The 27,540-nt window shown below is 43.2% G+C and overlaps 1 protein-coding gene across 1 annotated transcript in view; it reads left to right on the top strand.

Annotated features, from left to right (window-relative positions):
* The window catches only part of scfd2 (sec1 family domain containing 2), an 84,809-nt gene that overhangs the window by 6,712 nt on the left and 50,557 nt on the right, over positions 1-27,540 (top strand). The window contains exons 3-4 of the mRNA XM_079692806.1: positions 4,861-4,988; positions 9,975-10,150. Of these exons, the coding sequence (XP_079548932.1) occupies positions 4,861-4,988; positions 9,975-10,150 (304 nt within the window). The remainder of the gene's footprint in view (positions 1-4,860; positions 4,989-9,974; positions 10,151-27,540) is intronic.

The raw sequence follows: 27,540 nt of genomic DNA, 5'->3' as shown, positions 1-27,540 counted from the left end.
TGTGTGGGTGTATATGCACAGACATTTTGCCTGCTCTGGTATTTTGTTTCGCCATTCTTTAACTATGCCATTTTCCCCTGCTATTAAATAGTGCCAGGAAGAACAGTTAGCTGTATATAGAAGGATGTTGAGTGAAAGTGGCAGTGGGAGGGTTGTTTTGTGTATATGTGTGTTTGTGGTCAGGTACCTTCCAGCCCAGTCTGTGTAATTTGCTGTGCTTGGCTGCACAGCTCTTGTGATCTTGAGGAAGACATATGAACCCCACTGGCAGAGGGCACCAAGTTTCCTTCAGTCTCACACTGAACCCTGCACCCCCGTCATCTGGTCGTCTTCGACCTTGATCCTGTGGTGGGAGTGTGTGCCTGTGGGCAGAACCCAGTACGGGTGGCCAAGGTGCTCTGGGTCTGCCTCAGGAGCTGCTGAGCTTGAGCCAGCCAGAGCAAGCGACCGCACCCTGCCATAAGAAAACACAGCGAGGCGGCCATCTCCTCAATTCTGCCCAGCACATCATGCATGGGTACCACCAGGAAGGAGGGAGAACACCTATTTCTGTCCTAGCTGGGAAAAAGGAGCCTGAATAAAAAGCTATGCACTCCGAGTTCACGCTGTATGGGGAATAGAAACAAAAACAACAGAGAGAGTAGAGTGTGGAGAGGAGAGAGCAAATGACTGATGACAGCTAGCCCTGGATTACCCCCCCCACCAAGAATAAAAACAACATATTCATTCTATGGTGGCTCCTCATAGGGTACATTCTGTTTGTTATACTTACTCAACTTGAAGTTAGGCAATTCAATGATGTTAACGTACAACTAATGATACATATTAGTCAGTTCAGGTAGTCATGCCAACAGAAATTAGTTTTTTCTTGTAGAATACAACTTTGCACTTGATGGAAATTGCAGCCTTCCACACGTCAGTGAGAGTCCAATGGGACTATAATAGTCACAATTTCACAAAAAGGGAACAATTTTCCCTCTGGGTCAAATGCGTCAGTGCAAAAGTAACACCGTTCAGCTGCTTTCATCTTATAACTTATCAACCTGATTTCATCAAGACTACCCTAAAGGTCAATGATAACTCGAACAGAGATAACAAATAGTATTTCGAATTTCTGTATTCTGTATTTCTATATTTATAGGAGATGCAGGGATTCAGCCATATCTTCGAATCCAGTGAGCTGACATGTCCCCTGGTCCTTTTCAGATGTTGTGTCTCTGTCTCTTCCGCTGCCGAATTCTTCTTTCTCCCCGGGTGTAGAGCGTATCTCATCCTGAAACCCTCAGTACATCAATCAAGTAGATTACTTTCACCTGAGCAACTTGTACTCCGTGTTCCCATCAAGACTGAGATAACATAACCTATTCTGTCTTGTATGCCTTCTTCCACTCTGTAATTTGATATACACTGCAGCTCCCACCTTCTCTTTGGGAAAGAGTGTGCATGCATTTATTCAGTTAGATAATAAAACACCCCCTGAAGATGATACTTAAAATCCTCCAGTCCTTCTCCTTCAAAGAGCCCCTACTGTTGGCTCTCATTTGAAATGGTAAACTAGTCAAGGAACATGAGAGGAGGAAGAACCTCCCTCAAACATCTAGCCTACATTGCAATATAAGAACGTTTCTAAACGTTTTTGAAAATACTTGACATTGTTTCGTGTTCCAATTATACAAATACAGCCAACATCACAAATTCTGAATGGATGTTTATTGGAGTTTTTCCCCAACAAATCTGTAAATGCATAAACTGTCTGTGTAAATCATTCATAAACGTTTACCTGACACACTAGAAATGTTCATTAATGGAAAGATTCTTGCTCTTGTAATTAGCATTTGAAGATTTTGTTTCATTCTAACACATACTTTGTGCTTCTTGAGGATGTTAACAACGATGTATTTCCCTATTCTTTAATAGAAAAAAAGCTATATATGGAGTTTTGACTGGACGGAGGTGGCCAATGAGCACTCCTGGTACTTCTGCTTTGGTGTGTTTTTAGTACGTCCCTCCTCTCCTATCCCCACTTCCTGCAGAACTCCTCTTGCCCTTTTTCTCTCCCAATAAATCCGCTGGGTCATTTGTCCCTCTTGCCAGGACACGCAGACACTCAAGGCCAGGCCAGGTCTGGTTTTGGTCCACCTCGCTTTCCCTCACATGTACATGAGGATGTTTACAGGAAACCGACAGTGTGTTTTGCCCCATTAAGCACACTTCATAAATTAACTCACTGAGGGATTGCAGCTGACCTTGCACAATCCTGTTAGGCAGAATCTTTTACATACAGTACACATTGACCTGTTTGAAAGTACACACACACACACACACACACACACACACACACACACACACACACACACACACACACACACACACACACACACACACACACACACACACACACACACACACACACACACACACACACACACACACACACACACACACACACACACACACACACACACACACACACACACACACACACACACACACACACACATTTTAACAGCAATTGGCCTTTTCAGAAATAATAAAAGTAACCTGTCCATTGAATGCCCATCAAATGTTCAACTGGTCGTCTTACTAAATGTACAGACAAATCTCAAAAAGTGATCAGTGAAAATGATAAAGCGAGACACTACTAGAGGTAAGTGAGAACATGTGTTTTCTGTTATTTGGGGGAACTTACCTTTTGTGTATGAATCACTTTTGAATCACTTTACTGTACTTACGGTATAAGCTTGTTCGTCTGAGGTCAAAGTAAGGAAATACACACTGAAATGTGTGAGCATGTTCAACCAAATGTTGATGGGGCCACAGGATGGGGAGTACATTTGAGAAATCCTGAGTCAGAACGGTTGGAGCCATTCTTTTCTGCTGCATCACCCTCTTCCAGGAATACTATCCCCCTCCTCACCCCCACACTCATTAATTTGTTGGACCCGGTCATGGGGTATTTCATCCCTTTAACGATCGTATGAGTTCATTCTTCTCGTAGTACGCACATCTTTCTTAAAATTCCAGTATTTGATACTTAACTGCCTTTTATTTGTACAACACTTATTACACATCTAGTGGAATTCAGAGAGAGTCAGTCAGAGAGGATGTTCACTGTGGTTACACAACCCAAGAGCGAGTCTGCCCCCTTCAGTCTAGATCTGAGTAGCCTTTGCAACAAATAGAGCCATACTGCGCTTAATGTTCCCCCCCCCTCTCTCTTCCATAGTAGAGAAGTTACTCAACACGGTTCCTGGCTGCTTATGGAGCCTGTCTCACACCCTGCCAGTATAAACCTCACCCCCAGGCCCAGCTTGCACCCCCGCCTTCGTCTGACCAAATGGCCAAGGGTAAGCGTCAGGGGAGTGGGGCCAGTTGGCGGGGGGGCTGGTTGAGCCAAATTGGAACCATATTTCATCCACTCTCTACTCTAGCCCTCAGTCTTCCAAATACACACACAGATGCACAGTGGTGTGTGCAAACATATACCGATGCATGTGTTGGCCTGGTCAAGTCACCCCATTGGTATTTCAACCATGACAAGTATGCAGGACTTCAACATTTGCGCAATCCTGGCAGTCCTGACAGTCCATCAAGAGCATGAGAGGTGTTTTCTGAAGGATTACAAGTGTTCTCCAGAAATGAAACCCTGTCATAGCTCTTGAGTCTGACTGACCAATAGCTACAACGTTGTATCTGTGTCTTAATCTCATTATAAGCAATTGAAACTGCGAGACTGGAATTGAAAACCTGATTCATCTTTCTTGATTCTTGAACTTTCTTTCTGTTTTCACTGTAACTGTTTTTACATTAGACTTTTGTCCTGGCTGAGTCGTGTTCGCCGGTCTTTGTGTCTGGTTCTAGTGTGAAGATGGCGGGCCTCCCAGTGTGAGCCCCTCTACTCCACATCTAGCCCCAGCCTAAGGTCTGGAACTGATTTCATCTGATATTAAACAGATGGCAGTAAGAAAGGAAAAAAAGTAGGGAGAAAAAAGTTAAAACAGAAAGAAAAGAAAAAACAGAGTGGATTCGTCAACGAGCTCCCTCCTCCCCTCCCTCCTCTGTGTCCTCAGCCTATTTTCTCTCTTTGTCTCCCTCAGTTCAGTTTCTGGTCACTCCTGAGAGAAGATAGGGTCTTCTTGTCAATCTTGCTGTCAAAGGCAAAGACATAGATGTAAGCCTTTGATGCCCTTTTATCCAGCCAACAATGTGTCACTCTCTTTAACAGGGCAAGACATCTGAGAGAAGACCAATTGAGTAGCTTGAATTCAGAACGTTTTATAAGATAAATTGTGACTATCTAGGACACTTATCTGCAGGAAACTCTTTGTTTCTTTCGCAGAATGACTTGAAGCTGTTTCCACTGCTCCTAACAGATGGTAGTAGTCTTACGTACATGCCTTGTCCTCAGTTACCAATTAAAGATGTGGATCAGTGTGTTTCATAACCTAGCGGATAATGAGACGAGGGACTGAGATGGTATCAAGAGGAGCCTTGGTCTCCAGGCTCTGCTGCTCTGCCCCTGATGTAAGGACAGCACTGATCGGTCCGGAGGAATGTTGGCACACAGACTTTTTAGGTGGATTGAAAACATTCCTAATGTTCCCTCTGCTAATTTCAGTTTTTTCCTGTGAGGGGTCCCATAGGGGAGTCGTCACTCCCCGACCAGCAGGCTCTCTATCACTGAGACGAGCCCTCAATCACGTCCATGTTGTCCCTTTCGTTTGTATAGTCAGAGTCCTGCCTGTTCTGAGCAAACGGCATGAGCAGCAACAGCTTGTTAATGCTGTTCTTTTTTTTTACCACACTATTTTTTTTCTCTCCTCATGACTTAATGATCTGTCTGACTGTTTTTCCAACCAGGTCACCAGCAGCTCAGACTCTGTGGGAGGCCATGCTGACCAATAAACATAAAGAGGGGGTGATGGAGGTCCGTCGGCAACTAGTGGAAACAGCCAGCAAAGAGAAGCTGCCAATCAAGATGAGCATGGGTAAGGAACTGAATGCCACAGATGAATTCAAATACACAACTTGTTTCATGAAATAAAACACAGAGTACAGAAAAAAATAAAGAATGAACATGAAAAAATTATAAGAACAATGTGATGATAATGTATATTCTTAGAGAGGTGTGTGTCTGTATTTTGGAGCAGCACCATAGCGCCCCCTACTGATATCCAACTGCTCCGCCTTACCGTGTGTTTGCCCATGTGGCCACAGAGGAAATCTGAACCACATGTTGGCTCTATGACACACACTTACACACTCTCTCTCTCTCTCACACACACACACACACACACACACACACACACACACACACACACACACACACACACACACACACACACACACACACACACACACACACACACACACACATGCTCCATAACACACGCTGCTTTTGAAACTTTTGTTGTTTGTTAATGAAGCAAAGGGAGCTCAGGCAGGGGATATAAATATGTGTTGGCACGCACACATAAAGTCATTACATGCACAAGTACAGTGCCCTTATGCACATTCACCGTTATGCTGCCCTTTGACTCAGATAGGTAATGGTTAAACTGCACACACACACACACACACACACACACACACACACACACGTACGTACACACACACTCATACATGCAGGGCTAATATGCAGGTTAGCATCTGGCAGGAACGGGGGGGGGGTTAAAAGGGAGGGGCCGTGTGGTCCCTCAGTGCCTATAATCTGTGAGGTAAAGAAGGTCTCGTCTCTCGTAACAAGCAGGTTGTAATATGTTGGAGGTCACACACACACAAACGTATGCACACACACTCTGCCAAGCATCTGTACACACATGGTGGTTTCTTTTCACACATTTGTGCAAAACATCAGTTCTTTTAAATCTAGACGGCTGCTACATTGTGGATCAGGAGTGACAGGGAACTCAAGAAATGACGAAGAAGGTGCTGCCTGCTGACTGACATTAAAGCTGCTGCCTCCTGCTGACTGACAGTCATGTCTTTCCTGAGAGAGAGAGAGAATAAGAGACAGGCAGGGGGAGAGGGGGCACTGTCTCCTCACACACTGAACCCTTATACCCCGCTGGCACAGGACCAGACTCCATGAAGCCCCCTAAGCTCCAATCACACCCCCACACAGTTCCCATCCTGCCCACCACCAGCACCACCAGCGGAGTTCTCAATCCATCATGCTCTGCTCATGTGAGAGCAAGTTAAACCCAAAACGCTTAGCATTAATGCCTATCTGCTCTCTCAGTGCCCACTCACTCTGTAGGAGAGCAGCATTTTTCCACTCCCTCCAGAGCACATTATCACTCTGGCTGGTTTGTGCACACCATGAAGAAAATAGTGTCGGGATACCGCAGGCCCTCTAATCTCACATACACACTGACTCAACTTGGCTTCTTTTCATCTTATCAGGATAAGATCATCCAGAGAGAGACAGAGAAAATAATCCATTTCTCAGAGCCCGAGAATGACCCGCCAGGTCTCTCATAGCACAATAAGATGATGAAATTCCCTGTGTGTGTGTGTGTGTGTGTGTGTGTGTGTGTGTGTGTGTGTGTGTGTGTGTGTGTGTGTGTGTGTGTGTGTGTGTGTGTGTGTGTGTGTGTGTGTGTGTGTGTGTGTGTGTGTGTGTGTGTGTGTGTGTGTGTGTGTGTGTGTGTGTGTGTGTGTGTGTGTGTGTGTGTGTGTGTGTGTGTGTGTGTGTGTGTGTGTGTGTGTGTGTGTGTGTGTGTGTGTGTGTGTGTGTGTGTGTGTGTGTGCAGTGTTTATATTGGGTGTTTTTGCTCTTAGCAGGGAATTAGTGAGACAGCTTTGGTTTCATCGTCTGTAAAAGTGCGTTTATCTATTCCTCTCTGGTGTGTGTGTATGTATGCATGCATATGTGTGCGTCACAAGGTTATACAGTTTGTGTATCTATTGTGTGCACTGATACTGCAGTGTACATGAGGTGTGTTGACAGGGCCTTTCTCCCTGTGGTAGAGTACAGTCTTCTCTTTTCATGAGCGAGTCTCAAGCAGATCATTTATTGGATTCATAATTTCAAGCTGTGAGATCTGGGAATGTAATATCACAATGGCTTCAGATTAGTGTTCATGTTTTACAGTATCATCTCCCCTATTTCTTAATTTAAAATGCACTATCATTTCATTTCATTTGAGCAATAAAATCATATTTTTAGGGCGTTAAAGATTTAAACTTTGTAATGGCAAATGAAAGCAGATACGATACGATCACTTACATATATTTTTTACTTAATAGAAAGCACGGGTAACATGTGTTCCTTCGACACAGACACTGAGGAAGGTCTGAGTAATGTGGCACTAGCTGCCCTGTTGTAACCTGTGATCCCTACTCCTACTGTACTGTAGAGTCTTAAAAGGGGCCTCAACATACACTCACAAAAAGAAGCCCCAGAACCTTTCCCATCCTAAAGTGCATAAATAAATGTGTCTCAGCCTTCCTGTGTCCCCCATCCATGTAGAATTACTTACGAGGCTGTCCAGTTGCTGGGACCAGCCACCATCAGACATCACTTAGCCTCTGAGTTACCCTGTGCACCTAGAATGCAAGTCATCTTCCAGTCACAGGACTAAATCATGGTTGGCCCCTGCCCTTTTTTTGCATTGTTCAGGACTTTGATCGTGGCCCAACCTCAATTGCCACTTCTGCACATCAGGCTAAAATGGGTAGGGGCTCCAACAGTTTATAGCATTTGACTTAAAGATGTGATTTTGTTTTATGGCTGGTACTGCAATAAGTGCACCCAGAGGAACAGTGGAATGGCCTTAAGGTGCAGGTTTCCCCTGTTATCTTAGGGAGTATTTAAACAGCAACAGTATTATATGTAACCTGAAAACCATTGGGAATAAGTTACTGGTGAACAAAACAGACACACTGATTAAAATAACTAAATCTTTCTTGAACACACTATTTATTTAACTGAGCACTATATTAGAAGCATGTCATATACATGACACTTGACCACAGTTTAACTGTATAAATAAAACATTGGCTTGTGTTTTCACACACCAGATGTTAAATGTGTATATTTAATGCATTGAAATGATCTAAAGTATACTGTTGTTTAACAACTTAAATAAAGCCAATGTGGACAAATATATTCCAAGCACAAGAACAGTGTCTTTATACTACTCTAATTTATTTGAAGCTGAACATAAGTGCATTTCCAGTACTGCTATTCCTGCAGAAACACCCCAGTATAAAACCACAGCTCAGCTGACAGATCATCACCCTGAGATTAGTTTGCATCTGGCAACAAGATGCCTGAGGAATCACAGAACTGTTTACAGGGAAGTTAAGTGACATAGATAAGAGCTAAGGCTTTGCAGGGCTATTTGATTTTCAAATAGAGAACAGGCTTTTATGTGGCTTTCTTGTCTTCTTTTGTTGTGTTATTTTACAATGTCTTTACATTTTTCACTTGGTCTCATATAATCTAGCCAAGCTGTAACGCCTGAATGTATTTGGCCCACAGTGTGCCATTCTTTTCCTGTTCTTGGGTGAAATTATGCTTGGCCTTGGCTTTGGATCTATTTCCTGGTTCTGTGCTGAATTATGGTTGGCACATCAAGCTAAGAGAACCCTGGTTATACTGCCAGGGTTTTATGGCTGGATATGTTCACAATAGAGCTTTTCAGGATTTGGAATATGTCTGGCTGTATGTCTGGAGCTCATTCTTCAAAAATAATTTTATTTCAGTGAAAAACCTGGTTCCCTTTTGTAGAGATTCCCTCTGTATTGCCAGTACAGTACGTGGCACACAACACACTAAGTCTTTCACTTCGGTTTGGAAAGTGGGCTTCCAAACTTTTCAGAAATCTACTTTTCTGTTTGGTTTACTTATCAGCTTATTAAAAAAAAAATGTTTTTGTTACTAGCTTCCCTGAATGATTCTCTCCAAATGTCTATCTGGAAATATTTCACATCCAAAGAGTTTTTCATCCACTTTTATAAAGCTAAAAAATGTGTTCCGAGACCCCAACCACTTTACTATTCTGGATATTTCTGCTCAATTCTTCTTATCCTGCCTGTCTGTTTCTCTTCTAGTCATGTGTTTGGCCCCGCTAAAGAAAACATTGGCCATGTAGTCCAACAGGAAATACTCCCACATCTGGTGCTGGTTCAGAACATCAACATGAAGAAGTAGGCTTTATGGGGAGTTAATGTGTGCCCCCTCTCTATCCCAGCCCCGAACACAGCCGCTCGTACCTCCAGGCCACCCTGTGCACCCCCTCCTAGACTTTACACCCTTTACTTAGCTCTTCCTGTGTCTCTGTGAATCTTCATTGGAGAGGTGGCAGAGAGACAAAGTTTGAGGAGTCCACTCTTTATAGCTGCCTCTATTAATGTTCACAGATAAACTCAGATGTACACTTATTAGTCACACACAAGGTGGGTTCCCGGGGACTCTTATCAGAGTTCCTGCACCTCTGCTATCTGGAGACTCACTCAGTGATATTTAGTCATAAACTGTGACTCATCATGAACACATCTTCCTCTAAACTCTGGCAGCCACTCTACCTGAAACTCTCACACATAGAGAATATTGCTTTCTGCTTGGCACAGCTTCACAAACCTCTGCTCACAGTTCTCCTTATTCTCCTAGTTTTTGATCATTAAGATAATATTATGGTCTGGTTTGGTATCAGTCATTTCCCTCTGCCCTAAGCTGAGTGTATATTAAAAAATGTTGTTATGCCTGGGAAAAGGTTGTCCATTTGTACTGTTTTCCCTCGCCGCTCTTCCCATCAGGAGGAATAATTGTGAGTTTCCGTTGTGTGGGCCCGTTAACCTTATAGTTTCATACTTGTTTTTAATGGAACGCACAGAAAAGACCAAGTGGCCAACAGCCAGTGTACACTATGGGATTATGATATACTGTATAATGTACGCTGACCAATATGAATGGATAACTGTGATGGCTCCATAAATATTAACAGTATTTTCTTCCCTCCTCTCAGGCCGTGTGACCCCCGAGCAGCTGTGCTCCTACATGCAGCTGTTCAAGAGTAGTTGGGGGGCGCTAGAGAGTCACTGCGGGGTGCTCCAGCTGGGCCTGGCCACGGCCCAGACCCTCCGCCACCCCGGCCTGCCCCGCTGGGATGCCTGCCTGGCCTTTGAGAGGCTGCTGCTGCAGGTCTGTACTCATCTTACACAAAACTGTTATCCATATGGGTTGTAGGCAATAAAAAGTAAATCAAAAGTCTAAAATGGATATCCACCACAGATGCAAGCAATTTTCTTTTTTGATATTAAAGAATGTGGATCAAATAACTTGAATATTGCAAACAGATTTTTACATTCTATCCTGTACACCGTTAAACTGACAGTGTAATAGAAGAGCAGCACATATGATGGCAATTTGTAATTGCCTTGGTAATTATTCTTTAGTTACCTTCGGGTAAATATTTTTATTACCGACGCTCAGCAGGTAAGTGGCTGCTTGTGGTTTGCTAGATGTCGGCCAGAATGTTGTGTTAAACTGACGGGGACAGGAAAAAATGTAGATTCCTCTCCTTCATAAACAAGGTCAGTTGTGTTTGTAGGGTAAACATTTGGATCCAGTAAACACAGCAAAAAAGCCAGATTTTCCATCATGTTGCTTTGAGGCTTTTTGAGGTCTAGTTTGCGGGGGCGGACAGCGGCGGATGTCCACGTGTGTTTGACTGTGGAAAGGTCAGAGGGCAAGCCTGATGGAGGGACAGAGGGGTGAGTGTAAGAATAAATCAGAAGCAAAGCCAGCCAGTCATCACATCAGCTCTTTAGCAGTGATCAACTGATATTGTAGGAAAGAGCAGCAAGCTGAATGGCGCCATACTCTGCGAGATAATAAATGGCAAAGCCGGTGTTATCCATCTCTTACCTTGCTATTTTCATTGAGTCGCTGTATATTCCTGAAGCTGTAAAGCAAGCAGCAGAATAGCAAAGTATTTAGGAACTTATTAAACTAAATCACGGAAAAGTAAAACAAGCTTGCAACAGTGCCCTATGCCAAATTGGAATTTCAAAACAACCTCATAAACCTTGGTCCTCAGCTGGGGCCATCATTGGTTTATTAAATGAAGGAAGAAGACTTAGGGCTTATAGTCCCAGTATCCATTTACTTCATGACCCCACATTGATCCACTCGCTACCCCATGGTTATCTCCTATACCTAGATAATTCAAAGCACAACATTCTCACCACTGTTTTGTAGTTTCAGTCTCATAACCACCAGGTTTTAGGAACTGCGTCCCGTTAAACTGACGATGACTAAGTTAATAACAGACTGTTGTTGTGTTTAGCATCAGGATAGTATAAAGAGCACCTGGCGTTGGTTCAAAATGAAATTCTTCAAAAATCAAATCTCACAATCAAGCCTTGAGCGTGATGTGAGAGTTGCTGTTTGCAATCAAAACGGCCCTGGGTTTTATTGAGGTATTAAGGGAAATGAGTTGTGTGTCCTCTGTGCCCCCTCTGTTTATTTAATTTCCATGTGAGATTTTTTTTCTCTGGCTCAACATGGACAGAGAGAAGTTAATTACATTACAAAATGGCGGGATGAAATGCCTTTCAGCTCTGGCTGGCGGTTGGGCTGTGTTTGCTGAGCCTGAGTGTGTGAGGGCTGCTGTGGATAGCATTGGGCAGAGCCGGTCGCTCCACTGCTGGTGGACAGTGTGAGTTCATTCAGGTTAAGTCTGTGGTGCCCCGGGGCCTTGAAGTGGGCCTTGACTGAGGCAAAGGGCCATTCAGTTCAGGGACCAGCCTAGTTTATACCTTTCCAAATAGTTATGCATATACTTTGTCTGCATACTATATAATAATACTGTGCAATTGTTACTTTGAGACCTAAAGAAACATGTAATTGCTCATGAGGTAGAGCTTAAATACGCTACTGTTTAAAAATGGGGTTTGTTTTTGCATACTTTTTAATGGTGGCCTTCACTTGAAGGAGATATACCTGTGAGGGTCATGCAGCTGTGAGATTGCCAAGATAGGGAAACAGCTGTGGTTAAAAAGCTTGACATGTTATGTAATGGGGTGTGATGCATGATACTGAATTTACAGGGGCTGCTGGATTACCTCTTCAATAAAGGACTTTTATTTTGTGTGAGATGGTCAGATATCTTGTTGGCTGGCACTGCCACCCTGCTCGCTGTCTGGCATGTAACTGGGATTTGGTCTGAATGGGTCAGATTGAGCAGGCTTGGTCCATCTCCAGCCCGCAGTTACAGAATGTGTATGCTAGACGTGTGCAGCCAAGGCAAAGCTCAACAGACTCACTCTTTCACCACTTTCCCAGAACATCACAGGCACCCTACCTTCCCATCATCGGGCCGCCAGAGCCTCGACCTCACCAAATTAAACATGTATACTACTACTGTACATCCCTCCCAGAGCGAACTGACTTACTTTGTAAGGCTAGTATTGTCTTTGGGTGTGCTGTGCAGTTTACTGTTCATTAGTGTGTCACATCAGTAAACATAGTAGTGGTGCAGTGGAGAGGGCCTAACCTCCCTCACCCCGGCCTGTTGCTCTACTCTGCTGGGATTACAAGGGCAGGACTCTGCAAACATTCAAGCTCCGAGTTATTACTGGTCACAGCACAGCCGTATGTCCCGGCTCCCATGAGTCACTCATACTGCCTGCCTGGTCCTTATCTCTGTCTCTGCTTTGTGTTTGTGTTTAAGTCTGAAAAACTGTTTATATGTAAGTTCAAAACAAGCTATGAACCCAATTCCCTTGACATTAATTTCCAGAAGCTGAAATTGTTCATTGGGACTCATTCGTACAAACACAAGATACAGATCCAAATGAGTCTTTTTGAAAATGTAAGCATTTACCAGCATGTGGTTCAAACCCCACTGCAGTCAGCATGTCGTTGTGTCCCTGGGCAAGACACTTCAACCCAAATTGCTCTTGCTCTTATGTAAGTTGCTTTGGATAAAAGTGTCTTAACAAGTAACATGTATTATTTATTATATGACAAAGTAGTTTACCAAGACAACCAATTAGCGGTCTTTGCGAGTCTACTTGGTAACAAGGGTTGACACAGCTAATATCCAAATACCGATCATGTTGATTGGGTTGGGTTCCAGATGTCAACATTTTAGTTTGAAAAGATGCTAGACTTTAGAGGTCTGTATTGGAAAAGGGAGTTATCTGGGAGTTTAAAAAATAAACTGTATATTAGTCAGATGTAGAGATATAGGGGGAGATGGGAAGACATGTGGCTAACGGCCCAGGTTAGAACCAAGTCCGCTACACTAATGGCTTATCCGTTCCCTATAATTTCAAATACTGACATATCTTCAAACAGCTTATACTGCTCGCTCATTGGTTTTAGCTCTCGTAATTCATAGTCCACGAGTTGGCCCAAGAGGAATATCAGCTCTCATCTTGTAATCATCCCAGGAAAGACAACGTTTTTTTTTTTTACACAAGAAAAAGAGGGAGAATTGTCAACCTCAGGTGAAATTATACATACACCTCTCTCCAACTGCGATTGCTCAATAATTAGTGGAACATCCTACTACTCCGAGTGTTGGTTTTCTCTTTACGCATTTAAGACGAATCTCTTATCTATTGTGATTGTATCTTAAAGATAAGTCTTTTTCAGACTTTGACGTGCTGAGTTGCTTTGTCCCCCACTCTATGTTGTGATGAGGGATTATCTGTATAGCCAGGTTGGAGCCCGGTGACCCACATATTCCATGATCTGCAGCAGTACAGTGTCAGTGTGTGTGCTGACCAAAGACTCATGACCCTTCACCTCAATCCCTTGACCCCTCCAGGACACTGACCTGTAGATGCTCAGACTCGCAGGTCTGCAGTCTGACAGAAGTCTGACAATTATAAGTTGTTTTCTGACAGAAGACAGGCAGTCATATATGTAACATCTGGATTGTATCATTTCTTATGGCGACAGAAGGAGAAATGTTGATATTGGTCCCAACGTAACTTTCATCTTATCTGAGCTGCAAGCCACAGACAGACAGGGGGCTTTAAGCCTGTAATTGGTCTTCCCCCGGGGTATGGAGCCCGTCCCCACATCCCAGACATTCCCCTTATTCTCCATCGCTGCTGTGTCCCTGCAGCCCCCCATAGTGACAGGCGGTGGGGGGAGGGGGGGGTTACTGTGGTTTGCTGGAGATTGTAACAAAGGGGTGTGAATGACTCCGGGGCACTGCCCTATGATGTCCAGTACTGACCTTCTCCAGTTCCCCACTGTTTAACTGCCTCACATCTGGACTGACCTGGTCTGACCGTCTCCCCATCCATCCACCTTTAGTACCTCACTCTGCCCTCTTACTGAGTGTCTGCTCCGAAAGCCCCTCAACCCTCTGGAGCAACAAAGCTCCTCTCACAGAAAGAGCCACAGGAGGTTCATGATCAACTCCTGCCTGCCTCTTGACCAAGTGGCTTCTCTGCCTCCGTCCTATCTTCTTCCGTTCATCCCTTTTTCTCAAAACCCCGCTTCTCTGCTAAATATGGCATACTGTATCTCTGTTATGTGTTCTCCAAATAAATAGTTCAATGCAACATACACACACGCATGTACAACATGAACTCTTGAGCTCAAAGTCAACACCGCTGCTTTCTGCAACTTGAGGAAAATGCGGAGCTGGAAGAAAGCGGGCCGTATCAGAAGTTATTTACCTATCTCTTCCTTCCTGTGTTTAGTTGGAGAGGATTACAGTTGAAGAGGGGAACAGGGATGGAGTTTACTCCCAGGAAGACCCAGTAATAGCCCCCATCTCATGTCGTACCCCCCCCCCCCCCTCGTTCGAGACGGCTGTGTTTACATTGTTCGGCACAGCTCAGGCCTAATGTACTATCTGTTTAATAGGCAGAGAGAGGCCTGTTTATAGAGAGGGACCTTTTTAACAGAGGTGATGGGCTGGCAGGCCAGAGGGCAAGACTAACTCATCTCACTTCCTGTTATCATTACCTCTCTTCTCTCAGACAGATAGGTGCTTGGCTCGATCCACTCTCTGCATTACTTATCCCTAATCGCCTCGCCATCCTGCTGGCTATGATTGTGCTCAATCTCTCTCCGATGGAAAATGGAGGAACACAAGGAGGCTCAATCAAGTTGCCTCATATTAAACTTTCGTGGCTCCACTTCCTTCGCTCAATAGTAATTTGCATGCGCTGCATTTTAAATGTTCTACTAAGCATCTTTCTACTAAATCTATATCTCAGCCCACTGAACTGAAACGTTATAGGAATTGCTTTGGTGCTAATAGCTGTAGAATTATAAAGCTACAGCTCTCAGAATGTGGAAGCTGAGGGAGTCAGAAGGGCTCTTGAGGGTTTGATCCACTAAACAGTTTGTCTTCTACTCAAACTGCCTTTTTCCTGGCATTGTTTTGTTATGTGTCAGCGCTGCATTCGCTGCATGTGAGCTTCAGTGGATGTTTTCTCTACTGGTCTCTATTGTTCACTGCGGCTGTTGTTAACTGTGGAGTCAAAACCCGTCTCGTCAGGAGGATTTTTCATGTGGCCTGGAGGTTCCCCCCCCCCCCCCCCTCATGAATGTGTGTTTTTGAGGGTTCTGCAGGATTTAAACTGAATGTTTTTCACAGCCTCGGCGAAAGGCTTTTCTCAAACTTGCTGAAACCCAAACATGCAGATTGAAAGATCATTCCCGGAGATCATCCGTGCTGCTGCCTTCACTTAAGCACACTTTAGCCGTTTCAGAACTCTGTTGCACTGAGCTGCATTGTCATCCTCCAGTGTTTGGGCAAGGTGGTCTAGGAAAAATGACCATAGGGGGCTCTTGGAGTTCCAACTAACACTCTCCATCCTTGGTGAATCAGGTCACTGTGGTCGGCTGACTTGGCGTCATACTTCATTTGAGTATGCTCCAAAAAGACACCACAGACTAGGGAAAAATCCCACAATGCCCAGCATTCACCGTTAAGTTGTTAACAAGGAAGGTTGTATGAAAAAGCTGACCATTAGAGAAGGTGACGGGGGTTTCAAGAGACCGAACAATGACCCAGTATCCTGGAAGAAGCTGGCCAACGAACCACTTTATACCTTTGTGTTCCTCTGAACTCTTTCATTTTAATACCATGTCACTCTTTGCTTTTCAAATTCAATTTTTTCCCATAATGTACTGCAACTGAAACTTCAGCCAGATGTGCTTTCAAGTAAATGTGTGTGCGCCCATGTGTGCATGAATGCCTTCATGCATGTGCATCCTTTAATGTGCTTCTTCTGGTAACAGTGTCTTAACTTCCTGTTGTCACAAACAGGCTCTCTGTTCCCTTTGGAAAAGCTCCACCTCAGGACAGATTAACTATCAGGTCATTTGTCACTACCTGCTGAGCAAAGGGCAGGGAAGGTCATGGCACACAGCACATGTGTCTCTGTGTCTGTATGTCTGAAATGGAGACTAAGAAACATTCCAGGACCTTTTGAAGGTCTTCTTTAGATACTGATTGACCCCTTAGAGCAAGATTAAAGATTGTTTAGCCTGATGTCATTGTGATTGATCAGTTCGGGGTGATGAGTATATTAGCGACCAGTTACAAATGAGAGACTCTACCGCTGGCACTTTCATAATTAGCATATATTTTAGCCTGCAGATGGACATGTGGCTGTCAATCTTCTCTACGCTTGGTTGGCTTATGATGAATGCTTAGCCTGATGAGTTAGTGGACCGTTATCTCTTAGTAATGCTGGCCTTTTTGGACACAGTAGATTAGTAGTGCCCCCTACTGCCAAATGAGACCAAAGACTTTCTGTAAACAGAGATGAATAGGGCAAGGTGGGGGGAAGAAAGACCCCTTAGGTCGTGGAGCAAAGGTAGGACAAGGACTCCTCTTTGCTATAGCGTGTAATTGTACCCATCTGAAACCCCAGTCTGCCCCTCCCTCTATCCTCGACCCCCGCCCCTCTGTTCGCTCATGCCCACTGTGCAGACCACCTTGTCGCCCCAGGGATTCGCCCAGTCACCCAAAGGGAACGAGGCGGACCAATCGCTATGGCAACTAAGCAGTGAGGGTCAAACTGGGTCAATCAGAGACAGATTCCTGCCACCCTTGCTCTGTCATTAATTACCCATAGTTCCCTGGGGCACTGCTCCATGTGTAACCACATAGCTCAGGAGGTTGGATCCAAGGGGTTTGAGTGTATGATCAGGTGGAGCACACCATTTGTTTTTATATGTGTATCTGTGACAGGGTCAGTGTTGTATTGTATTACTAGCTAAGTGTGTGTACTACCTCTGACAGTGTTTGGAAAGTGGTGTTTCAAATGGATACGTCATGTTTGGAATCAAATCTCAATCCAGAGTCCCTCAGCATCTTGGATTTGAGCAACTTGAGCGCCCACACCCCTGTCCGTTCTAACTTTAAACGTTTCAGTGTTTATAGGTTGTGACAACATTAGCTGTATCTGGTTTTGAGCTCTGCTTTCATCTTGAGCTGTTATTTGCATTTGTTAGGAATTATGTGGAGGAGAAAAAACGCATACCAATTCCCTTTTTTGTGTTTGTCAAGGTTTCCTTTTGTTGTTCTTGGAATCATCTCATATGAGTTAGAAATTAAAGTCATCTGTGGAGGGATTTCTAGAGAGTGGCAACTCCATTCCTCTCTCAATGTGATTAACATTAGGGTGCAGGGAATAAGATGAAATGCCCCAGAGGCTTCTTGCTGAAGTCTGGAGGTAGTTAAACGTCCATCTGCAAACTTTCTTATTCCGTTTAATTTTTTTCTTTTTCTGCCTTGGTTTTGAATTTTCATTAAGCTATTTCATCCTCTGTCCATCTTTCTCTTCCCCCTACAATATTATTTTTAATTATTCATTTGATTCGTTTTTTGTTGATTTGGAAAACAAATTCTTCTTTATAACTGTTTAATCTTTAATTTTGAGTAGAACAGCCTATCTGGTTCAGCAGTGTGAAGGCCTGTAGGCACATGCTCAAACATCCTGGAAGAGACTGAAGCCAGAGCGTCCGAGGTGAACATGTACGCATAGAAGAAATATTTTTGAATAGATATATCAGACGTGTCTTAGAACAGTTGCCAAAATGCTGGATATGTTTAGTGCGGTCATGACAAATGGAGACTGATTGACTACATGTTTGCTAGATACAGAACACAGAACAACGTATTGTCAATTTGCTTTTCAATGGGAAATAAATACACAGTGTTGAAGTAACCAGAACATGTGGACTATTCTACAACAATGCATTTTAAAAGTTGTGTTGAAATTGTTACTCTGCCTGTCATGGTGTGTAGACCACTTGAGACCAAAACCAAGATGATCCAGCCCTCTATGCTACATTTCATCCAATAGGAGAACTCGACATTACAGGGAAAACCTCACTAATTCCTGTGTTTTCCCTCTCTAGCTTTCATCTGGAGTGAACTCATATGGCCCACTTTTTCTTCTTCTATTGTTCTAAGCTTGCTCTACTTGGAGGCACATGTGGGCCTGTTTGTCCCCACTGCTGTTTTCATATAAATGGGAAAAGGAATGAAAGTAACGCAAAACAAGCATCAAGAATGAACCGCTAATTATGAGCGGGAGGAGGGATGGAGGGGCTGGTGGGGGAGGAGGAGGCGGGTGTCCCACCATGTGCCCCCCCGCTCCCCAGTATCCTTCTGCTTGACTCTCCATCTTCCCCACTGTTTCTGTTTCTTCTGTTCTGGGTTATTTAAGATGCCGTCTGCTCTCTTTCATGTTTGCAGTTGTGGTGTCTCTGTGCTGTGAACATCGTGTGTCTAAACATCACAGCAAATATATATGCTCCTCTCATCACTCCAGACGTGAAGAGCGCTATTGATATTGATAAGATCTATGGTCTTTTTACATGCATTGAATTGTGTGTTTGAGAGGCATTATGAATCATAGCGTTTTATGATTTGATGAATGTGTGTTCACTTTGGGTGGTCATGTTTGTGTTGAGAATGGTTATAAGCTTTTACTAATATTCCATTGTGGTTATTAGGAGTTTTAGTAAAGAACAATTAGGCACGGGTTCATGTGACACATTAAATACATACTGCACATCTGGCGGTGAAGAGCACCAGTCCAGATGCCCTCATTCACACTGAGCTAACCACCACTCCACATCCTTTTTTAAAACATAACAATACTGAGGTTAAACTGCAGAATCACATTTTTATTTTTGCAAGTTTGCAATACTCCACACTGCCGCCTGCTGACTCTGCTCTTACTTTAATATGTCTTTTTCTTTTTCTCTGAATAGACAAAACTTTTCATATAGTATTCAGTCAAAGATATCATAATACATTACAAAATAAAACAATTTTGTACATGAACGATTTATAATGATGAAAATAAATTCCTTAAGCCACATTGTGTTACTGTATGTACACTTAACTAAATGTAAAGGAATCCAAAACACAAGCCCTGCACTAAAACAAAGGTTCAGTTTGTTGTGAGAGTGAGAGGTGCTGACACAGCGCTGTGGTCATTTTGGAGGCTGTAGAGCACGGTGATGTTGCACTGCATTCAATTATAGAGAAAGCAGTTTGTAATGTTTTGTCCACTTCCACTAACATCAGTGGAGGTTGCCAAAATATTACAAACACCTATAGTTTATCGTAATAAAACGTTCTAACCATGTCTACACCTCCAAAGTTGTTTGATACTCAAACAAACATTTCACTTTGTTGACATTAAACACCTATTAAACTTTGATTTAGTGTGCCTTGTCTTCTAACACTTTATTTTCTAAATAATCTTATTCCAAATAAGCCAGGGATATTAAAAGTACAACAGTCCAACTCTCTAGATGTTTCTGTTAACTGCATTTTAAAAACAAATAAATTGCAGCTCATTTAAATAGGGGAAACCAACATCTATGTGAAGATTGTACAATAAAGTGTATTTCAACTATTTATTTATTGCCAAAACTGTCACTAAAATCTCATATTTCGTACTTACCAACTGATCGTCAAATTGTATACTGTTGGGAAGATAATTATGCATTTGATTTGTTTTGTATTCTTTTTTGTAGGTAAAATCTTAACTGTAAAGTTACACTAACTTTCAGATAGATGTAGTGGAGTAACAAAAGGGAATACTTCAGTAAAGTACAAGTGCGTCAAAAAGACTGTTAACTACAGTACAAGAGTAACTAGTTACTTGGGGAAACTAACTAATTAAACAGCTGTCAGTGTGAGACAATGGTGTTGGATTGGAAAATTACTATTTCAAACAGCCATCAAGGTTAAGCTAAAAACAAGGTGATATCATATAAGTGGTTTACTTTGGAAACTTGAGCATTTAAACATTAGGTGACATTGTATTTCTCACGGTCCTAGTGGTGTTTGGAGAAGCGGTGCCTCTTTGCTAGTGTGATGTGTTTAGACCTTGTTTAGCAGCTAGACTCTGCGCTGCATCACAGGATAGACAAACAGACAGACAAGGCATTAGTGATGTGTTTACCATCTGTTCAGGAAGGACAGACACGATGGGAGAGGATGAGGAAGAGAGACATTTTCACGGTGTACGAAGGCAAAGGTTGGGGGGGGGACTTCTGAGGATTTACTACCAGACTTCAACCATTACTTATCAGAGAGGCCAGTCAAACATCGGTGTACCCTCTGTGGCAAAGTGTCGTCCTTAACTTAGAGGAGAGGCCAGCCATTGTCAATGATGCTGTCTTCTTTATTATACATAACCCATCTGGGACATGCACCCCAAAGGTGACAGGGAGATAATCACATTGGAAACAGCTGCAAACATGTAGGAACCCCCTGCTGACTGAAAAATATAACACCTAGAAACAACTCCGAATTTCTTCTTCTCGTATAACGGACACAAGCGGTCAGAAAGTGCAACAAATGTCCTCAAGCTGTTGCCTCCACTTGTTGAAGAAGATGCTTAATATGACAGGGCAACACAGTTTGTGACTCAAGGATTCTGGGAAGTGAAGCCAATCCATTATAGAGTTGTGCTATAGGGATTATGTGTTTTTGTAGGCCAACACTGAAGCCCCGGCCACACGAGGACGATAACTGTCGTATCTGCTACAGTTCACTATCAGATAGACGGTTCGGCCACACGAGGCCGACATGGAAACGCAGATAACGATAACGGGTCCCAAGGTGGGTAGATCTGCAAACGAAACGCTCTGGGGGGGCAAACGGCTCCGTGTTTACGCCTATACGATAATTTCCTGATAACGATGACGTTGCTCAGAGATCAGCTGCTGGGCTCTCAGAAGAGGGGGAGGAAAAGAGAGGCTCCTTGTATTATTCTTATATCATTATATAGAGTCGTTATTCATTTGTTTTAAAGCTCAATAAATGGACGGAATACTTTTTTGGTAACGATTGCGGCCCGTTTGTGTTATCGCCCTCGTGTGGCTGGGGCCTTAATTTAGCATCACTCTGGTTCCCTCGACACAAAAAACGATACTTAAACTCTTTGTTCCAAAGAATAATCTGAACAAGTGAAGGCCGCTTTGTAATCTTATTTATATAAATTCAATCGGCAGACAAACTATACTATGGTCACATGGATCAGGTTTCAACCACTAATCAAAAAGTGGGCTAGGGATGGCGTAGTGACATTGAGTATTTCAGACATCTAACCAAAAACCCATTCAAGAAACCTATTGTCTTCTAGAGGGAGGAACCAAAAGTGCTAAAAATGCTTACTCATTTCCGGGTTTTAGGACTCCTGTATGAGTAGAGATAAAGAGGATGGAAAAAGCTACAGAAGGAGAGTTAACTCTACTGTCTAGGTGTAGCAATCCTTCTATGCCCTCCACTTTTTTCCGACTCTCAGCCCCCAGCCATAGAAGATTCTCTCAAAACCACAGTGGAACTGTTATTTGATTTGAGTTGTGTACAACGTTTTCTAGCAGATTCAATTTTGTGAAATAGATAAGTTATGACGTTATGAATTTATAATAGTCTTTGGAGGATTTTCTTAAGTCGGAAGAGTTTAAGAGTCAGTGTGATTTGGCCAGAGCAGAGAGGGATGCAATGGGGAGTGTGTGAAGAAATCCGGGGGAAAAAGAGGCAATAATGGAGAGAATAGAAAAAAGAGGCTGAATTCATGTTATGAATATGTTTTGTTTCGCCCCCTAGTCGTGTTTTTAACTGAGCTCTGGGCTTAAGGCTCTGGGAATGTTTGTGCAGTAGAAACCCTGGGTGATGTTGTTTGTATTGTTCCATGTCCGCCTGTGTTTCGAACCATTGTCAGCAAATCAGCACTGTGTTTTGTTTTCTCACACACACACACACACACACACACACACACACACACACACACACACACACACACACACACACACACACACACACACACACACACACACACACACACACACACACACACACACACACACACACACACACACACACACACACACACACACACACACACACACACACACACACACACACACACACACACACACACACACACACACACACACACACACACACACACACACACACACACACACACACACACACACAAACTCACACTCACTCAGCCCTCCACTCATCGCTCTTTAACTCTTCCTCTGCCCCGTCCTTGTTTCCATCTCTTTCTTTTTGCCCCTTTTATGAAATGTGATTTAATGATGAAATATATTGCCATTAAAAAGTGAACACTGTTGATATTCAAAGTGTTATATCAGATGGAATCTGTGCAGGGCGATGGGCGTTAGTGTGCAGACATGCAGTCTGCAGAAGGATCACTGTATGCCTGTGCTCCCCTTCATTCTAGCCTCCGTGTTGTGTCCAGCCCACCCTATGATACTTCAGTAAACACAAGCATAACACATATACCTTCTGTTGCCTGTGTGTGTGTGTGTGTGTGTGTGTGTGTGTGTGTGTGTGTGTGTGTGTGTGTGTGTGTGTGTGTGTGTGTGTGTGTGTGTGTGTGTGTGTGTGTGTGTGTGTGTGTGTGTGTGTGTGTGTGTGTGTGTGTGTGTGTGTGTGTGTGTGTGTGTGTGTGTGTGTGTGTGTGTGTGTGTGTGTGTGTGTGTGTGTGTGTGTGTGTGTGTGTGTGTGTGTGTGTGTGTCTTTGTGCTCCAGCCAAACTGAGTTCCCAGTGTTTTGGTGGGGATCAGCAAGCTCCCATACAACCTGTCTTAGCGCTGTCACGTTAGTATGTGACAGAGGACTGCTGTGTGAGCAGAACGCCGCCCTGTCCCGGGGTCTTAGATTACTCACAGAACCAGCGTTCACTCTTCACGCTCTGCTGCTCTGATACACACAGGGACAACTCACTGTGTTGGAATAATATATTTAATCTTGTAGCATTTGTGAGGAGACCTTTTTTTTTTTAAACGTATGTCTCGTCTGGGATGATAATACTTTCGAAACTACGGAAGACAAAACATTTTTTAACTCCTCTAATTTTTTTAACGTTTCCTGCCCCTGCCTCCACTATCCCTTACTGTGGCTTTTTTATTTCCCAACCCTATTTTCGGTCCCTTTTTTGTGTGAAAAGGGGTTTCCCATAAAAAAGCAGATTGGGTGAATATGCCTGTTACTGTTTATGATGTGGTCTTTACCCAATAATGCCTTTATTTGTATTTATGTCTGTGTTTGCACCACAGGTCCACATGTAATCCCTTATGGATGTCTATTGACACTGTTATTCCTCAAGTTAGCCAGCTCAGAATGGTAAATAATCTAGATGATCATAATTGACTGGAAATAGAGAGTCACATAAGTGTGTTCCTGGGGGAGCATCATGTGTACAGGAACACACTCACACCAACGTCACTGCAGCGATAACATCTCTCAGCAGATGATGTACTACAATTCATTCCAATCATTACAAACGTAACTCCCGTCTCTCCTGCCTCCCTTTTTTCTGTTATCTTTTTCATTTCACTTTAAGAAATGCTGGTTTAGAATATTCTGGTACTTTATTTTACCCTTGAGCATAATTTATTTTCATCAAGACATCTGACCAGGTGTGTGTACAAATGAGTGTTTGCAGGGAAATGGACGGAGATTAGTTGTGTTCCCTTTCCCGTGTCTGTAATGAGTGTTTTTCTTAAATGTTTATGGAAGAGCAGCCGTGTGTGGGCGTGTTTGTCAGACTCTACGATAGAGATACGCACAGGTTGGCGGGACAGTCTAGATTATGATGCAGAACATATTTACATGAAAAGCACACACACAAACACTCATCTAAATACGCAGTCCTCCATTGCTCAGGGTTAGCCCGCCCTTCCTTTGAAACAGATGTGCACATTGCCTCTTATCCATTTAGCCACAGATGCAGTTACCTCTGTGAACTCTGTGTTAATGTGGGGTTTATAAAATAAGCCCTGCCTCTCCCCATATGTGGCACACTCATCGACTGAACATACATGACCATACCAACATCTGTCTCTGAGCAGTGACTCACATCTTAGTACAGGGACACATCTTATGTGATATTCATGATGAATTCCATGTTTTATTCAAACTTCACTCCAAAAACCTACCCATGAACGAGCTCTGCGTCTACAGCAGCCTGCGATGACACCCTGCCAGGTTAGAAATGACATCAGAAGAGCCTGAGGTCAACAATGCGAAAATCACACTTGCACAGCTGCGCTCCACCTAGCACACAGCTAATAGTTTAAAAATATCCAACACATCAACTCCAGCCCATTTCCTGTCCATTGAAGACTTCTCCAAGGGAAGATGGAGTTTTGGAGGGAAAGAAAAATCTCGACGTGGTGCAACAGTGCCTCCTAATGTTTGGAAATCTCTTCAAGACCTGGACCTCAGCATCTTTCATTATGCAGAATCTTTTTCCTTATTATGCAAACATGGTCATATAAACTCAAAAATGTGTTTTTCTTTTACATAAATCAGGCAGAAACTAAAACAGAGAAAGATCTGAGTTGCCACAAAGCATTTACAAATCAGCAGTCGGCTTGTTCCCAGTCAGTCATGAGAAACTCTTATTTTGAAATAGCCTCCTTGGTGCTGGTTAAACTTATTCACCTCCCCCCCCCCCCCCCACATCTTCCCCCTCCCCTCCATGTGTGAGACTGAAACTGGAATCAGATGTGCTGCTTTAATCTTTCACACTACATGTTTGTTCATTAAAAAATAAAGCCAAATTAAGACGCAAGAGAAGAAAAGGGATCTGTCTTATGTCCGTATCGCGCTAGACAATGAAACTGAGCGTCTGCAAAATGTTGAATCCAGTTGCTTTGAATCCCATCAGATACTTCTGTTGTTATTTTTTCATTCTGCTTTGTCTAGAAACCGTCTGTTTACCTCAGGATGTTGTCTCCCTGCTGGAGCCTCCTGCCTCACTTAGTAGTGGATGTAATGTACTGTCCTTGGCAGTATTAGAGGGATGTTTATATGTGCGCATGTCTTCTCATGAATGCGGATGATTCAGTTTCTCGCAGTGTGAGAAAAAGTGCGGAGGTTCAACATGGCCGTGGGGTTTGTGGCTACAGAGCAACTCTCATCTGCTAAATGATGCCATAATCTGTTGCAGCCTATGTGGCACAAATAAAGCCCCATTCATTCCCCTATGTTTCTAAATACTTGCAGTATACTGCCTTGATACACTGTTGCACATTAAAAGCTCAGTACGATTTCTGTCTCACTCACTTTGCTACTGGCAGATAACAAGCCATAGGTCCTAGCCTGAGTGTGATAAGCAGGCAGGGTGTCGTGTGCCGGGCAGACAGAGTCCAGCCGCAGTGACCAGAATGTGGCTTCCTGGCGGTGACAGGGCGGCACAGGGACCGTGTGTTTGTGTCTGTGATTGGGTCGCACGTCTCTTCTAAATGATAGCCTTTATGCTCTCAGCAAAACCAACCTTTGACACACAGAGCAGAAGAGATGCAGATGAAACACTGAGATGCATGTGGAGTCTGTGGCTTTTAGAGGAACAAACCTTTCAAAGCTATTGAGGGCTGTTGCCTGTCCATCCCTCTCCAGCAGGCTGACCTTCAGCTGTGTGTCTCCGTGTGCAGGAGTACATTGATTTCCCCCCCAACTGTCCAGTATGCAGATCCGCGACCAGGTCACTCAGCCGGGCAGAAACAAAACAGACCCGCCTCACACTCTGTGTGGTAATTCAGGGCTCATTTAAAAGGAAAGATTTATGTCTCGGTGTTCCCACAAACATAACAGGAATCAGGCTGATGGAGGCAGACCAGGGGTCACCTTACCTTTTTAAGAGCTTTTCCATCCATTGCACTGTCTATCATTCCATCTCTCACTTTACAACTATCTGTCAGAACAATTAATCCATAAATCAAATGGTCTTATAGCTTTGGCAATTTATTTGCTTCCCTAAGATTTTAACTTGGATTCTCAGCTATATTTATTGAGCGTTTTATTATTTTTAAGCTGAGACATGCAAGATTTAACCAACTGATGGACAAGCCACAGTGTAGCGGTCAGTCTGTAGATTACATTTGTTACAGAAGTATTCATAGATTTGTTGTAAAGAAAATATTGGTCTGTTTTCCTTTTGCAAACAAACAGTGTTTTGCTTAGTCATCAAAACACCAGGGTGATGATCAATCTGGGGAACAGAGTGTTGCACTGGGTCAGGCATTGACATTTCAGTTTATTACCACACAGTGCAGTTTAACACCACACAATCATTCCTGGTGTAGCTACCTTCAGTCAAAAAATAATTGCAAACACATCATTTCGTACTTAAATGTTGCACACCGCACAAATACAGCAGCTTTTCATCTCACCTCCCTGATCCACTGTCACAAATGTAGAAACTAACTATTCTCTTTTCTTGTTTTGATGAACAACCTCAGTCAGTGTTAACCACATTGATGGATGATGTGATCACATCACAGGAATGAAGAATTCTGCCACTTACTAGTTACTAGGTTACAGAAAACGACATTGATAATAGATCATATATATATAAGGATGGCCCGGCAACATTTGACATTTAGCAGATATTTGTTCAATTTAAATCTCCATCTTTTGAGCCTACAAAAGTAGGAACTGTCACAATCTTATTAAAAGTGATGAGGCATTAGGTGATCTTACACTGTTCAGTATGATCCGCAGACTTTCTCTGTCTTTTTGTTTAGAATCACATTTCCGCTCTCCTTCCTAAAGACTTGATCTGTTGTCCACATCTTTCACACAAGACAGAATAATTGGGTGCAAAAGAGATCCAGATATAAACTTTATCTTCCATTCCCGCTCAACTTAAGGCAGATTTCCGACTTTTCATAAACAGACATTTTCCGGTGAACCCGTTCTCTGCTTCATCATTGTCATCACCACGGGTTACAATGAGCATATGTCCCTGGTGAGATGCTCTATGTGTGCGAGTGCGCTGTCAGGCTCAGGTAAATGCGCACTCATTTACAAAATATCTGTCAAAACCGCTGAGTTTCTGTTTTGTTTACATGTACAAAATCCTGCCAGCCTCCTCAGGATGAAGACACACTTGTTTGTCTTCCAGCTGTTGTACTACAAATAGTAAACTAGCTGAACAACATTTAGAGGAAAAGTTTAGTAGCTGTCTAACTTCAAGATTTATGTATTTTGTTTTGAGAAGTTTGCCTGTTTCCCTTCCAGCTTTGCGTGT

The sequence above is a fragment of the Notothenia rossii genome (genome assembly GCF_949606895.1).
Source record: "Notothenia rossii genome assembly, chromosome: 1".
NCBI lineage: Eukaryota > Metazoa > Chordata > Actinopteri > Perciformes > Nototheniidae > Notothenia > Notothenia rossii.
This window is presented reverse-complemented; position numbering and strand designations above follow the sequence as displayed.